General features: G+C 37.7%; 1 protein-coding gene across 3 annotated transcripts in view; it reads left to right on the top strand.

Moving 5' to 3' along the window:
- COL14A1 (collagen type XIV alpha 1 chain) overlaps window positions 1-17,171 on the top strand; it is a 161,158-nt gene that overhangs the window by 102,406 nt on the left and 41,581 nt on the right. For all 3 annotated transcript variants that reach the window (XM_037502239.2, XM_054692006.1, XM_054692008.1), the window contains exons 35-40: window positions 549-626; window positions 2,947-3,033; window positions 6,679-6,732; window positions 8,771-8,866; window positions 11,386-11,439; window positions 11,790-11,843. In XM_037502239.2, the coding sequence (XP_037358136.1) occupies window positions 549-626; window positions 2,947-3,033; window positions 6,679-6,732; window positions 8,771-8,866; window positions 11,386-11,439; window positions 11,790-11,843 (423 nt within the window). The remainder of the gene's footprint in view (window positions 1-548; window positions 627-2,946; window positions 3,034-6,678; window positions 6,733-8,770; window positions 8,867-11,385; window positions 11,440-11,789; window positions 11,844-17,171) is intronic.

Raw genomic sequence — 17,171 nt, 5'->3', positions numbered from 1 at the left:
CATAATACTTGGCTTGCATGATAAGCTAAAGAAAAATGTGCTGAGTATACGCATATATAACAGAATTCAGAATTAATTCAGAAAAACCTCCATGAAGACCTGCTACATGTCATATACTGTGATAGGAAGCACAGAGCTCACAGTTAGAGGAGGAAGAAATATACATCATGGTATTGTTTGGCAAGAGATGTGCTTTTATAAGACCCAGATGGAGTGTGTGAGCTAACAGAGAACTGTGATGGATAGTACAGGAAAAGCTTCAACAGAGGCACTGCCTTTGCTCCTTACTCCAGAAGGGAAGGGGCAGTTTGTGATAAATAAGGAACACTCATAGGGACAGACTCTCGGGGTGTTGTGGAGAGTAGGTGGAATAAAACTAGACACATTCTTCTTCTATCACTGTGTACATGAGAAACAAAACTCATTATTTACAGTAATGTTAACTTGTAAATGGATTGGTGTTTTGTGGAATATGGAATGGCTATAATTATAAACACAAAGGATCTATATGTTCTTCATTAAATGATAATTTTCTTTCTGTATTGCAGTTTCAGCTTCAGATGTTTGATATTGTTTGTTCCACATCATGGTCCAATAGAGACAAATGCTGTGAGCTTCCAGGCCTGGTAAGAATTTTTCTTTCATTATTTAGTTATTACAGATTGAAACTTTTTAGAGTTACAATTTCCTCCAAAAATGAAATGCTATTTCTCAACACTTTTATTATAAATAGTGCTAATAAAAATGAGAAAGATTTTAAGAAGGAGGCATGTGTGAATCAGTGGGACACACTGAGTATGTTGTGGGAATCGCAAAATTCCAGGGGGAGCCGTTTACACATGGCCCAGAGGTTCCCCACTTTTATGGTTCATGAAACCTTTAGCATCTCAGTGACTTTTTTTTTTTTTTCATAACATTGCCTGAGTCAAAAGAAACACCTAACATTTCCATTTATGATGTAATTAGGTCTACACATCTTAATAGATGTTTGTGTCCTAACAACTTAGTAGCCATATGAAAAGATCGTACACATAAATCAACAAATGATGTCTTACCTTTATTCTTAAAGAACCACAATTACCAGTGGGGTGTTTGTGCCTAGAAAGGTACAGTGTCTCATATTGGAATCTCACTAGATGTTGCCACCCTTGCTTTTTTCCCCCATATTGATTGTTCCCATGGTGCTTGTTTTCATCATATTAACTACTGATGAACCAGATTTGCAAAAACATGACATCATTTTTAAAAGGTGTTTCAAAATTGAATGTGGAAATTATGCACTACCTTGAGTTGATTGTTAACACGATGTCTTTTGGGTGCTGAATATTGTTTCACTTGATTTTTTTTAAACATTCACCAAGTTCCCTGTGTGTTTGCTATAGAGTCCCAGGGCATCTTGGCACACAATTTTGGAATTGTAGTCATAATCTATGCTACACTACTAGAAAACCAGGCTGTTCTCATCAGTAACCCCAAGTATAATTCATGAGGGCATATACATATTTACAAAAAAAGAAGATTCAATATCTTAGAATCCTTAAGGCCAGTGAACTGAAATGGATGACATGATTGGATAGAAGTTATGTGTTAATAATGAAACTTGGATAATGGGCATGGAGAAAGAAGCGTTCCTAAAGTCTAAGAGATTTGCCTTTTTTAGGCCTTCCTTACACCAGATCCACATAACAATCATAAGTATATGACTATGTTTGAGAAGCAAGTAACTTACTCATTTTTCGTCCAAATTGGTTTCCATTGAACTGGTGAGGAATTAAATCACAGACACGGATGATTGGACATTGGAAGGGGAAACCCTCAGAATGCTGTGGTGGATTAAGCAATATGTGATCACCAATTCTCCTAGAAGGACCCAGTTGTTCTCAGAAGCTTTCTTTTAAAGCTTATTGTGGGATAAGTGTAAATTCTATGGTAGGAAGTTGTGGATGGAGACAGGTCAACAGCAATCAGCAAACCACTGCAAAGTCTCTGGTCACAGAGGGGCTGCTGTCAGCCTTGTTTGGGAGATCTTTGAGGATACTTTTATTCTAGCTGGTCAGGTATCAGGCAGTATGTGTTTGCAGGGGAAGTTTCCAAGCTGAAATGTGTGACTATTGTCCCAACATTTAAAGACAAATATATACAGGCCATTTCCTGAATTTTTTTGGAATTTCTGTTGTGAATATTTCAATGATGATGGTTATTTTCAACTTGGTGATTTAACATCTCTGCTATATTTAGCTCTAACTTTACATTTCTCTAGTCTTATCCTATTCTCTCCATCCAAGGTTCTGATGAACCCTGGGGATTTCTACAATTTTTTATCACAGTAAAGACTTCTTTTTGGCTACAGCTCCCAGTGGGATATTTGCAAGTTGTTCAGTAGCTGTCAGCAGGTGTTCTGTCGTTCTCTGCTCTTCAGTAATTCATTCAGATATGTTAAGCTTGAAATTCATCTGTCTGGTAATATCACATAGCAACAGACATTGCCAAGAAAAGAAAACTTGACTTCCTATCCCAAAGCTTCAGATTGATGCTGGGATGTTTTTCTTATTATCACTCCAAGGATGTGTGCAGTAATTTATATGATGGTTAATGTGTGCAGTAATTTATATGATGTATTATTTTATTATGTTTCTTTGTTTGAGTATAGTCACAATTGTTTTGATAGAATAATCCAGGATATTTTTGCACCCATTTCTGATTTTCTTTCTTTCCCTGGACCCCAAGCAGTTTTATTAGCATCCTTGGATGATGATAATTATCAATGATTCACTAAATACCTGTTCATTTTTCCTTAAAGGAAAGATTTTACGGTCAAGAGAGAATACTCTCTGCCTTTCTAGACTAATGTTCACTTAAAGGGGCTTTTACTATATTAAATAAAATCATTTTCTTTATGTCTTTAAACTATCTTATGAACTGTTATGTTATTGTTTTTTCTCCCAGAGAAATGAGGAGACCTGCCCAGAGCTTCCACATTCCTGCTCCTGTTCTGAGGCCAGCAAAGGGCCTCTGGGACCGGCAGGCCCACCAGTGAGTCTTGCCTATTTAATCTCCATTGTTCTCTGTTTTAATACGCTATTTAAGCTGTCTGTTGTGTTTCTGATTTTGATATTTATATTTAGCATATCTAGAAGTTATATTCAGTTCCTTTTCAAGTATTCTGGTCATTGGCATATTCTCTTTTTTAACACTTTTAGAAAAGTGGGGGTGGGGTGCTGAATGTGCCATTTGTTTTTCTGCTGATTTTACTCATGTCGTCTTGATTCTGCATGCATGTCTTATCTGGGGTGTGTATTTTGGGTTTATACACAGTGAAACTGTGGATGAACTATGTTCTTCCAATGAATATCTGCTTGCTTTTGCCAATCTTCTGAGTAAACAACCAACCAAATACCTTGTTAAAAGTTTGCCTTTGGGTTAATGGCCAACAGGCATATGAAAAAAAATATCCAACATCACATGTAATCAGGAAAATGCAAATCAAAACCTTTGTGTGATCCTCACAGATGGTGTGAATTCTGGTCCTTAGACTGGGAATCAGCTTCCAGGCCATATTTCTTAGCAGGGACATCTATTCCTCCAAAGCTAAAATGAAACATCTTGGTTCCTCCACCTGCTACTGGGCTTTTCCCCTCGCTAGCTCATTGCTCACAGGGAACTTGCAATCTGTCAGATTCCTCTGAATATTTCCTAAGAATGTTTTCTCTTCTACCCCCCACCAGTCATAGACCCAAGTTCACATTTCTTTGCCTTGGGTGGGCTCTAAGACAAGAGTTATGCAGCAAGCCCCAACTCTCTTTCCCTCTCTCCTCCAGGGCAGACTCAGTCCACATGCTTTCTTCATTCCTTTGTACTTAAGGATTCAGTTCTTAATTACAGTGATGTTTATTTTTAATTTGCATAACATTAATAAGCTTTTTTATCTGGAGGGTTTTCAAATTGTCTTCATTTGTAATACTGCTGGAACAAGTTGTGAAATATACACAGAGGACCTACAAGTCAACTTCATAGTATGAAAGAAGCAACAGAGAAGGGAAAGACAAAGGTTGAGTTCTAACTTGGAGAGAAATAAGATGTTAACTAGGAGGGAAACTGTTGAAATTTCCAAATACTTGAAGTATAATTATTTAAGAAATAGCATCCCAAACAATATGTAATAAATCCTGTCTTAATTTATCATTGCTGTCATTATTTTCTCATTCAAGAACTTGCACAGTAATAAGTTGTACCAGTAAAACTCTGAAAGAGCTGCAGGAAGGCATGAATGAAAGAAGGTATCTCTTTAGCCTAGACTAACCCTTTCTTACTAATAGGATGGATGTTGACATCCAGAAAAATCTGTTGAATTCTTGTTATGAGGGCAAAAAGTGAATTAATTTTTTGAAAGAATTTAAAAAAATTTGTTGAATTCTTGCCATGTGCATAAGATGGAGGGTTAGGGATAAGGTAGAATATAAATTAAAGTAGAAAATGACCCCTGGCTTTTAGACACAGTGCCTCGGGCATGGATATTTGTTAGCCAAATAGTCACATTTAATCAAACCTTTCAGTTAAAAACCAATTATTTAAGATGTACAAACAAAATTAGAGTTATGTCAAACTGGGTATGTCAGTTGGGATGCGTTGGGCTTGTTGCAAAAAATAGACAACTTGATATCAATGGTGAAAACCACTGGAACATTCATTGTCTGGAGATAGAAAACAGGCTGCTCAACAGCCTCTTGAAGGCCCCAAGCCCATGCAGCTTCCAATTTGCTTTCCTCAGGCTTATTGCTTTTTGATAAAAGTGGTACAAACTGGTTAATAAGCCCTTTCCTGGTTACGAAGGAGACTAGAAAGCAAACCTGTTATTTTTTTTAGCCTTAGTAGTAGGAGGAATTAAATGGAGGAAAGAATCAGGAAAGATTCTTTGATAGCCAATCAGTAGTGCCTGCCATATGGGGGGCAGAAGAGAGGGAAATATTTGCATCATGTATAACAGCTAAAGGTATAATATCCAAATATATGCAGAATTTCTGCACATTGAAGAAGAAGAACATGCATTATGAAAAGATGTTCAATCATGGTAGTTTTCAGAAAAAAGAAAATTAAAATAAGACTAAGGTATTCATTTTACCAATCAGGCTGGTAAAACATGAAGTTTGACAATATCAAGCGTTGACAAAGATTTATAGAAAGTGGGCCCTTCTTAAACTCTAGGCAGATGAATAAATTAGCAATATATCATATGTCTATATATCTATCAAATTTCATATATAACTCAGTTTGTTGATGCTTAAATGTTAAACTTAGTGCTTAGGGGTTTTAATTGTAGTATTATTTAAGCACAAAATAATTGTTGTAAAACCCACAATTTTCAATTATGGAAGAAATTGAAGGGTTTAGACAACTATACAACTCATTAAGAATAAGTGATATGATTATGTTATGGATAACTCTCTTAAACATATGACATTTAAGAACTTAGAACTAGATAAAAAGCATGATGGAAATATACATACATGTAAGTATACATATGTGTACATAAAATGCAATCTTATAATTGCATTTTAAAAGTCTGGGAGATAAGCAACCAACTGAGATTGGGAAAGGGAATGAGTATAAGTGGTTAAGCAAAGCAGAGGTCTGGAAGGGGGCCTGATCCAGTCTTTTCCCAATGATATGTGTTTTTGGATGGAACACAAAATGGTTCTCAGTCTTCATAGACATGGCCCGAAGCAGGCTGGAATTACAGAGTGAGATTGTTACTGTGATCTCAATGATCTTTTAATTCTTCTACTCAGCTAAAAGAGGTAGTCTGAATTTGGTCCCCATGTGTCTCTTCTAATACTTATTCATCACCCCTTTTAACATAGAACAAGCCTGGGGCTCATAGACTTTAATAGAGACAAAAATCTAGCTCAATTTAATCACATTATTTATAGTATAATTTTGGGGTAACTTCTATTCTCAGTAATACATGTTTTCATCTTCTGTAATGCTATACTAATTGCTTTAAAGCAGATTTATTATTAAAAAAAGTAGTTTTATTTAAGTGAAACATGAGTCACTTAGAAAGTATTCAGAGTAGATATACACACAAAGATGCAGAGAATATATTTGCAAAGAATACATATGCACACATATGTATTATTATGTCTGTTCATATGCATCTACATAAAGAAAAATGCTAGTAAATAATAGTTCAGATAGAGCAGTAATATGTCAAAAAATCTTGAGGGAAAATGCAAATAACAAGTTACTGAAATACTAACTTACCTCTAAATGAAGAAAATTAAATTATTAGTACTTTCATATGCTTTTTGCAACTTAATCGAATAATTAAATCTCAGTGTTAAGGTATAAAACATATACAAATTTAGATTAATGGTGTATTTTGTTACTTGTATTCATTAGTAACAGTACTCATACGCTAAATTTAAAAATCCTTAACTTTTTTTTCAGTTTAAAAAGATTGGGCATAGCAAGTTTTCTAAAACAATGAATTCATCAGTAGGGAGGTTTGGGCTTGGGTGGCAAATTTCCAGGTAAGAATCACGAGGAACATATACCATTACACAGTGCATTGGCTTTTATACAAATAGAAATTACATAATCGGCAATCATAAAGAAAATGGGTGAAATATACTGCTTTATGATTTGCCTTTGTGCTAATACTGAACATCTGTTTACCAGGGTGGTCCAGGGCTCCGAGGACCCAAGGGCCAGCGAGGCGAACAGGGCCCAAAGGTAATGTGGAAATGACCTCTCTCCTCTCTCTCTCTCTCTCTCTCTCTCTCTCTTTCTCTCCCTGTCTCTTGCCCTCCCTCTCATAACCAGCTATAGTAGAATTTGGGGACTGACTACTATTTACCTGTTGCAATCTTAAAAGCACTTTATATTCTAGGAAACTTATAGCTATATATTTTTTTCTTTTTCTTGAAGTTTTCTGCTTTTTCATCAAACAGAAAATATTCTGGGTCAGGAATAGTCACTGTTCTGAGTGGTTTAGTGTCCAAGGTAGTTCATTCTAGAACATTCCTCTCTTGCTCTATCTACATCAAAGATGTAGATGTCTCTTTGGGGAGGGGTAGCAACTGAATTACAATTAGGCCACAGTCCCAGCCAGGTAATTTCTCAGGTTTTAGATTCTTTCTTCTCCCTCTCCACTATGTCTATTCAAGCTCATAGCTCTGTTTTCTATTCTCATTGCCCAAGGCAGCAAGTGTGGTGGTTCAGGTTGTCCACTGTGCACAGGCACCAACCAAGAGCGCCATGCTGTGCCAAGCTGTATCAAAGCACACATTTTTAATCTTTTTTTTTAAAGATTTATTTATTTATTTATGCAAGCACTGGGTACAGTCAGAAGCGCGGGAGGGTGAGAGAGTTCACCAGAGGCAGAGCAAAGAGCAGAACAGGCAGACTGACGAAATACACTGCTGAGGGGAGCAGGGGCTGCAGGAGAGGTCTGCGTGCCATGTGGGACCCTCACCTGGCAGCCAGGGACCGAACCGGTGTTGCAGAGGCTGCGGGCAGCCTCACAACCCAGTGCTCAACCACTGCACCACTGGGGAGGCCACCACACATTTTTAATCTTTTCACGAAGGCTCCTTAAGGAGTGGCAGAAGGCTAGGTACAAATTGAATTCAGGCTTCACCACCTTTTGTCCAGCTTTGGACAAATCTTCTTACTGGTCTCCTAGCTCCAGTATGTTAGTTTTCTCATTGATTCTTCACATCTGCCCCCAGATGTATTTCTCTAATGTTATGCTGGATCATATCATACTCTTGACTGCAGTCAGGTATTTGAGAATTTGCTGGAGGATACCATACCCCAGATCAAGAGAAGGGAAAGGAAAAGAGGTTGAAAATAAATAGGTTTTTTGGCTCTAAGATCATAGAGGTGGTATTGTTTTAGCTGGGCCACAATAAGGTTCAAACTATAGAAGTAAGAGTTGCTAAAGAGAAAGGAATGCCTGATCCTGAGATGAAGTGATATCAAATAACGGTGAGCCAATGGCAGATCATTCAGTAAAACTGAAGAGGAACGGGGGATGGAAGATCAAGGTGAGGAAGAAAAGAGAGTGTTGGTGCAAAGTCCTTAATAAATGCAGAGGAGGGCCTCCCTGGTGGCGTAAGGGGTTGAGACACAACATATATGAAGCTATCTGCAGCCACTGCAGCATGAGTTCGATTTCCGGCCAGGGAGCTGACCCACATGGAGCAGCAGACCTCTTCTGACTCGCCTGCTGCTCCCCTCAGCAGTGCATTTCATTCAATCTGCCTGTTCTGTTCCCCACTCTGTCTCTGGTGAATCCTCTCACCTTTTCCCATCTCTGGCCTGTACCCCAGCTCTTGTATGCATAAATAACTAAATCTTTAAAAAAATGCAGAGGAGTGCCCCTCAAGCAGGTCGTTGGCAGTGGTGAAGATGGAGAGGATATAATTCACCTGGGAGGGTTGAATCTCCCCCCACCAAGAGGGTGGTCTTGAACCACTTACGTCTTTTGGGTTTGTTATGGAGTGTGGGGGGTCTGGTTACTCATAATTGGCACAGCTTCTTGTTTATGGAAGCAAAAATTAAAGTTGTAGCAACTCTCTGTGTTTACTCTTTTGTTTTATTGATGACATTTTGCCTGGGATGTGAATCATCCAGGCATCACATCTTATTATTCCGTAAGTGTTTCATGTCTTAGAAAATTTTATTTAAGGAAATAAATTGTATACACCCTAAGCAGAAATATCTTCTGGCGACCAGAGGGTCTAACTTTCCTTTTCTTTCTTTCCAGGGACCAGATGGCCCTCGAGGATCAGTAGGTCCTCCTGGACCTCAGGGTCCCCCCGGGCCCCAAGGACCAAGTGGTCTGTCCATTCAAGGAATGCCTGTGAGTTGTATGTAAACATTCACATGGGTCTCACTGTTACCACTTCTCCATGAGAGACAAGCAATGATCTTGTGTCTTCATAACAAGCCTCCCTCAGTCCTTTCCATTCGTAAAAATAAGAATTAAGAAATGAAATAATTATGAGAGTCTGTACATTAGACAATGTTTTTGTTCAACGATGGGGGTCTTTGGCAAACAGATACATGCCAGAGGAATCTTTATATCCACAAGCAATTTATCTGTCAAAGAAAAACAGAGCATGACATGCACCGCCCTTTTTCTTGTTTGACTGAGTCCTTAATAGAGATGATAAAATCTAAAAAATAACCAGTGTTACGCAAATTTAAGTCTTCATTATTCATTGGTAGGAATTGTGGATATTGATTCATGAAGGTCATTTAGTCATAATCTTTATCTCAAGTTGCATCCAAGTGTGGTGTCCAGGCTGTGAGTTTTAGATTGCAGATAGCACACATTGCATATTTTGCATGTTCTTGTAAAAGCTATCTGTTCCATTGAAAACAAATTTAATTCCATTCATTGATTCTCATTAATCTTACTCTAGGAGATTTAGATTTATTTTTATTTATTTATTTTTTGAAAGGCATAATCTTTTATTTCTGTGCTCATATGTTTTATAATTTGGGGTTGTTTCTTTTTTTATTTTATTTAAATTTTATTTTATATTCCCCATACGATTACAACCCCCATATTTTGACCCCAAGCCCTCCTTTCCCCACCCCCCCAGCCCCCATAGAGTGTCTCTGGTTCATAGTTGCTTGTTGATTTTGATATTTTCTTTCTTATAGTTATTCTTTTTCCTGGTCCCTTATTTAAGTTTTCTAGATTCCTGCTATGAGTGAGACCATCCGGTATTTTTCGTTTTCTTTCTGGCTTATTTCGCTGAGCATGATCCCTTCCAGCGCCATCCATGTTGCTGCAAATTGCATGTGTTTATCTTTTTTGAATGCTGAGTAATAATCCATGATGTATATGTACCACATCTTCTTGATCCAGTCATCTATTTTTGGGCATTTGGGTTGTTTCCAAAGCTTAGCTATTGTAAACAGTGCTGCTATAAACATAGGGGTGCAGGTGCCCTTTGGAATTAATGTTTCTGTGTCCTTTGGGTAAATACCTAGGAGTGGAATTGCTGGATCCTATGGAAGCTCTATGTTTAGTAGGTCCAGAAATCTCCACACAGCTCTCCATAGTGGTTGGACCAGTTTGCACTCCCACCAACAGTGCAGAAGAGTTCCTTTTTCTCCACACCCTCGCCAACATTTGTTGTTGCTAGTTTTTTTAATATGTGCCATTCTCACTGGTGTAAGATGGTATCTCATGGTAGTTTTGATTTGCATTTCCCTGATTACAAGTGATGTTGAACATTTTTTCATATGCCTGTTGGCCATTTGCATTTCCTCCTCAGAGACGTTTCTTTTTAGCTCTTCTGCCCATTTTTTGACTGGATTATTTTCTTTGTTTTTGTTGAGTCTCATCAGCTCTTTGTAGATTTTTGTGATCAGTCCTTTATCATTAGTGTTGTGTGCAAAAATGTTCTCCCAGTCGGTGGGGTTTCTCTTTATTTTGGTTATTGTCTCTTTTGCTGTGCAGAAGCTCTTTAATTTGATGTAGTCCCAGCTGTTTATCTTTGCCTTTGGTATCACTGCTTTGGGTGATGTGTCTGTAAAGATGTCTTTGATGTGCATTTCACATAGTGTTTCGCCTATATTTCCTTCTATGTATTTTATGGTTTCAGGTCTTATGTCTAGTTCTTTAATCCATTTTGAGTTGGTTTTTGTGTATGGTGTTAGGTAGTAGTCAAGCTTCATTCTTTTGCATGTAGCAACCCAGTTTTCCCAGCACCATTTACTGAACAAACTTTCTTTGCTCCAATGCATATTCTTTGTAGGAGATTTAGATTTAAAAGAATAAAGCCAATCTATTTATTCAAATTGATATTTGAAGCAGACAGATTTTTTTTAAGAACATTTCTACCAGAATCTGTGTATGTGATTGTGTCTCTCTAGCTAAGAAGTTTACCATTCCAGGGTTATCTTTACATTTTAGAAAGCATTAACATGCCAATTTGTATAATTATTACTACTCTTCCTAGGCCTTTCTTGAGGTTTTGCTACCAGCTAGTCTCTATGTTTGCTTTATTGATGTTATAAATTTCTAGGCAAAACAAAACAAAACTCTATAGAGATATGAGCTTTAAAATTCTAAATTATAAATAACATTGAAATGTTCAAGACTCCCCTCCACATATTTATAGTAGGACAGCCTTAGCCATATCAAACTGTATATTCTGTGTTTAAACTATTTGGACACATAAACATCCAGCTCCATAGGAATGTTTACATAAGTGGCATTGCATTGCATATGCGAGACGTGCAATAAGCAGCATTTAGATGGTACATGAAAGCCATTTAATGTTGGAACTGTCAGTGGAAAAAAACGAAAAGTTGAAGAATTTTCCTATGGGAATTTAACCCCATGTACTTTTGGATATTTAGGGAATGCCAGGCAAGAAAGGAGAAAAAGGAGAGTCTGGTCTTCCTGGCCCACAGGTATTATTTTTATTTACTTTATAGTTCATTGCACTCAATTTTGCCAAGAAACAAGTTTGTAGCTTCTGAAGTTACCTATAATCCTAGCAATAAGTGGTTTTTATAGCTAAGACTGTTGTGTGTATTTATTTACCTTAAGATGCCTCATATTAGTCAAGGAATTGGTGGGCTGATGGGGGGCACTCCTTTTCCATGAACTTCTCCTGGGGTCTGCATTCTCAGTCACTGAGGCCTTGCCTTTATGCTATCAGGCAAGCCTTGTTGGGAGGCCTTGATATATTTCAGGGAAGCTGGGTGAGAGGGAAATTGATCTCCTTGGACCTGACTCATTTCTGTCCTGCTCTGCCTAGGGTGTGCCAGGCGGTGTTGGTTCACCAGGACGTGATGGCTCCCCAGGCCAGAGGGTAAGGATTTGTCTAGTGCTGCTTGTTAGCACAATAGATTCCTCACCAAGTGGCTCCTTTGCTGCTGACAATTTCCATGCCTGTCAGACAAGCCAGCTTTTTTAGTGTTTTCCCCATCCCCCCTCCACTCCCACTATCTACATTCTACCTATTCTGCACCTATTTCCCTTCACTGATATCTTCCTTGTCCATTACTTGCATCAAAACCTGGGAAGCTTCATCAAACCTTCCCATATTAGAAGCATCCTTTTCTGAACATTCCTATAACCTGAACACAGTCTGCCCTGATGGTTTAGTAGATTGTCCAGTTGTTTCAGAATCTGAAGGCACAAATCTAAAGGACATCAAGAATCATCTGAAATTGAAATTGAAGTATTGTGACTATAGTAGTCTCCTTTTATTTAATATATGATAACTGTATGTTTGAACCTGTTCAGGTGGACAGCGGCAAAGAAAGCCTAAGGATGGTTAGGAGAAAGATGAGTTAACATCTGGTGTTTGTTTAGTTAACATGTCTTTACTGGGCCAGGTTTGAGGTTTTGTCCTGGAAGAGTCAATAACATATTGGGAGGAAATATAACCAAATAAGAACCTATAGTGCATGCTTTAATGGGGGTATTTACAGAGCCCTATGGGAGCACAAAGGATAGATAAATAAGGAGACTTGAGGGATAGGGAAAACTTTCCCGAGGAGGGAAAAGGTAAATTAGCCAGGGCATGAGGGAAGGAAAGCTATTGCAAGCAGAGATGAAGAGAATTGGGGCACTATCATTCTTGCATGTAGTTTTGTATGATTACAGATATGTGTGTGTGTGTGTGTATACACTCTTAAGCTTGGGGAGATTGTTTAACACATGAAGTTGGAGAGGTAAACAAAAATGAACTAAATGAACTAAATCATCACTTTTTTCTCAGACTAAGAATTTCATGCCTTAGCAGGAGAGCAATAGGAAGCCATTAAATTTTCAGCAAAGAAGAGAGGCTGATACCCCGAAACTGTTCCTGATTTAGACACATGGCCAACTCCGTGGTTTCTCTCAAGACTGAGTTATATGACGTAGCAACCCCTTAGATCCCATACAATGAAGGACAACACATTTGGCATTCACTGGTATTTGGGGTACAACTTACCCACTAGGTTAGCTAGCACTTGTCTGGAAGATTCACTTCTCCAACAAGGTACAGCTTTAGCTCAGGGTAGCTTTACTGCTCAAGAATAAGGAAATTATTTTCTCTGTATAAGTGTAGGTGTGGGACCTTAAATTCCTTCCACATTCTTTTTTTTTTTTTACACAAAACTTATATTTGCTTAAAATCTCAGTTTAGTCTCTGTCCATCAAATGGAATGACTTAGTCTATAAAACATGTCCAGGTGAATGTATCTAAAAGAGGCATTCTCTGAAAGTCACATTTGTGTAGGGTTCTTGTGCATGTGGAAGGAGTGTCTAGAAGTATTTATATGTTTTGGCAAAGGGCTGAGGCTGAGATCCTGTGCGGTTACACACCTAGATTCCTTCATGATTCCTGAAGTTCTGAAAACGGCAATTCTAAAGATTTGTTCAGTGAATTTGCTTGATTTATCGATGCATGGAGTCCTTTCTTGGCAAAGCACTCCCCAATCAAACACATTAAATTAGTGTCTCCATCATTTGGTTTTGGAAATCTTTCTTTTAAAACCAATATAAAAACACAGACCTTTTATAAATATTTTGTTACTCCTCCGAACATGTTTCCTTTTATAGGATGAATTCTTAGAACTATATTAACGTGATAAGTTATCTGTAAGTAGATTTTATTTTATTTTCCTTGGTTTGAAGATAAAAGTCCCAAATTGGGTTTTATCCTTTCTTAGTTAGGAAAATTTTTGATGGCACTAGACTTACATCATATGTTTTATTTTTTTTAAAGAAAAAAAAAACCCCAAAACAACACAGTGACCACCATTGAGTATACCCCCACACCTCCTTGCTCCTACATCCTCCCACCATCATCCTCTCTGATAACTTTAGTTTGGGTATTAATGTGCTCATTTTTATCTGTTATGTCTGTCATTATCTTTGTTTCCATACATTGTATCAGTAGGTACAATTATCCAATATTTGTCTTTATCTTTTCTGACTAATTTTACTTCACATAATCCCCTCAAGTTCCTTATTTTACTGCAGGTGGCAAAATTTCATCATTCCTTGTGGCTGAATAGTATTCTATTGTGTATCTATACCACATCTTTATCCATTCATTTATCAACTTGTACTGAATTTCTTTCCATATCTTAGCCATTGTAAATAATGCTTTGAAAAACAATGAGGCACCTGTTAAGCTTTCAGTTGATGATTTTATATTTTTTGGATTGCTATTAAAAATGAGATTGCTGGGTCATATGGTAGGTCCTTTTTTATTTTTTTGAGGCAGGTCCATACGCTTTCCAAAATGTCTGCACTAACTTATATTTCTGCCAGTGGTGCACAAACGTTCTTCATTCACATACTTGGCAACACCTGTGGTCAGCTGTCTTTTTTTTTTTTTAAAGATTTATTTATACAAGCACTTGATACAGGGAGGGTGAGAGAATTCACCAGAGCCAGAGTGGGGAACAGAACAGGCAGACTGACGAAATACACTGCTGAGGGGAGCAGCAGGCGGCAGGAGAGGTCTGTCGCACGATGCGGGACCCTTGCTGTTGGCCGGGGATCGAACCGGTGCTACAGAGGCCACAGGCAGCTTCACAGCCCAGCGCTCAACCACTGCGCCACCAGGGGAGGCCTGATCAGCAGTCTTTTTATGTAATGCTATTCCCACAAGTGTGAGGTATACCACATTGCAGTTTTGATTTTTATTTCCCTAATGAAAAGTGATGATAAAGATTTTTTTCATAAGTCTGCTGGCCCTCTGTATATGAGTTCTAGTCAGATCTTCTACACATTTTTTAATTGGGTTATTTGTTTTTTGTTGTTAAATTGGATCAGTTCTTTATACACTTAGGATAGTCACTGCTTATCAGATGTGGAATGAAGTACTTTTTTCTTACTTTGTTGTTAATTTTGGGCAATATGTGATTTTTCCCTTCAGGTGTGGTCACCATAATCAACACACTTTTTACATCTAAAACTTATACATGTTAGATGTTGATTATATTTCAGTCATGTAGGGAAAACCATACATCCCCAAAAAATTCAAATTAAGAAGGTTAAAAAAAAAGGCAACAAGGACCCTTTAGATTGAACAGCTCAATGAGTCCAGTTTTCATCCTGAGCCACTTCACCCACCAGCATTCCTGTCTCATTTCTTTTCCACCCTCACGCCTGATTCCTCTTCCTCTTAGTGTCCATCCTATGGTTTTTGAACTGCTCTAAAGTAAAATGGATTTCTCAGCCTTCAACCTGGATAGTCAAGGATTCCTTCCCGAAACTAAGACATGGATGATAAATAGAAGAAATGAGAGAAAGAACTGAAGAAAAAGAAAAGAAAACCAACTCTTTTCTGATTCTGAGACTCACCGGCATCCCAGACTGCCAACTTTTTTTGTCAAGCACTCCAAATAGAAACTTGAATTTAAAAAATATTTTTCTAATTCATAAAATGGTTATATAAAAAGTCCAGAGACAAGAAATTAAAATGATGCAGTGATATTTATTTTAAAGCACCTGGAGGATGGTAATTCCTCCCTTGTATAGAGGGTATTCATTTTTAAATTCCCAGGAAGCTTAATTTGCAGTGAGTCCTTCCCCAGGTTACTGCTCCCTGCATCTCCATGCCATAACCACAGCCTTCCTTTCTCATCTATAAAAGATGAAATACAGTAAAATATAAAAAGCAAACCTGTACATATGAATTTTGCAGAACTTGTTAAGTTACTTATGAGAATCAGGACCATTCAGGGCTGAATATAACTTGGACTTTGAGCCAGACCTGGGGATAAATGTTAAATGCAACGTTGAGTCAGTTACTTAACATTTCCAAACCTCAATTTTCTCATCTGTAAAGTGGAAAAAGTAATACTTGACTCCTTAATGCAAATAAAGAATTTATATGTGAAATCTGTTTTAATTAATATTAGTATTCACTATTGCAGTGTAACCCTAATGAGTCAAGACAGTGTAATATTTCATAATGCCTGCACTTGACATACTCAGGTACTGTAGACAGTTTTAAAGAACTGCAAAGAAAGTTTAAAGAAACTTTTGTAACATGAGTTTGATACATACAAAGGTCATGATTTTGATGAAAAACCCATTTCATTAAACAAGTTGGATTTAAACTATACTCATGAAATAGAACTTGAGGTCAACAATCTGGCTTTAATTTGTATCCTAAATGTTAAGCAGAATGAGCAATCCAGCTAATGCATGTGTTGTTCAAGCCTAAGAGCCATGACCCACAGCCCTCAAGAGAAGAAATGTGAGAAAATACTGCCAAGCTAGTGGGGAGAAAGATTTACTTTTCTTTTTGTGGGTTTAGCTGGATTTGTGGAAAACATTCTCAAAGGTGGCCACAGTGATGATAGTGGAAACAACTACTGTCCTTGATTATCCACTTAACACAGACACTTAACAAATGTCATGTTCCAGTCCTCAGAATAATCATATATGCTAGGCATTCTTAACACCATGTTACAGACAGAATCCCATGCTCAGAAAGTAGAAGTAACGCAACCAATGCCTTCCAGCTAGAAAGTGCCGGAGTCTGCATTATAATCAGTCTCTCTGTCTCCAATACCACAACCTTTCATTCCACAGAATTACATTAATATGTGTGTCACATGCGATTTTGTTAATGTGAGAAAGTCTTCCACTAAGGATACTTAAGAAGCTGGAGCGAGGATCTGGAACACATATCACACAGCCTTTTCAGGCAATTAGAACCCGGTTTGGGTTACTTTCTTGATGGTGTAAAAATTGATATTTCACACACACAATTAAGTTTTTTGGCTGATGTTATACTTTTCCCTGGGGAGTGGCATATCTGGACACATCTGAGAAAAGAGCGATTACTAGGGGGTTATTTTTGGGTTATCATTGGCTTCATTTGATGCTTAAAACGTTTTTATTTGGAATTATTTCTTTAATTCCTAGAAATGCCTTTCTTGAATGGGAGATTAAAAATGAGTTTATGGGTCAACTTAGTCCAGATGAAAGGACTGCTGGTCAGCAGTTGTTGTTCTACCATCTAGTGTGAATTTAGACAAGAGGTGTGATGTCTCTGGGTTATTTCTTCATCTATAAATTGGGTATAACTTCAATATTATAGAGACCTTGTCATATCTAAATGGGAAAGTATCTTCTTTGGAGAAATATCTGCTTGGGTCTTCTGTATCACTGGCTTCCAAGA

Source organism: Talpa occidentalis, unplaced genomic scaffold (genome assembly GCF_014898055.3).
Source record: "Talpa occidentalis isolate TD23 unplaced genomic scaffold, MPIMG_talOcc4v2.1, whole genome shotgun sequence".
NCBI lineage: Eukaryota > Metazoa > Chordata > Mammalia > Eulipotyphla > Talpidae > Talpa > Talpa occidentalis.
Note: the sequence above shows the minus strand (reverse complement) of the source record. Positions and strands in the feature narration are given on the sequence as shown.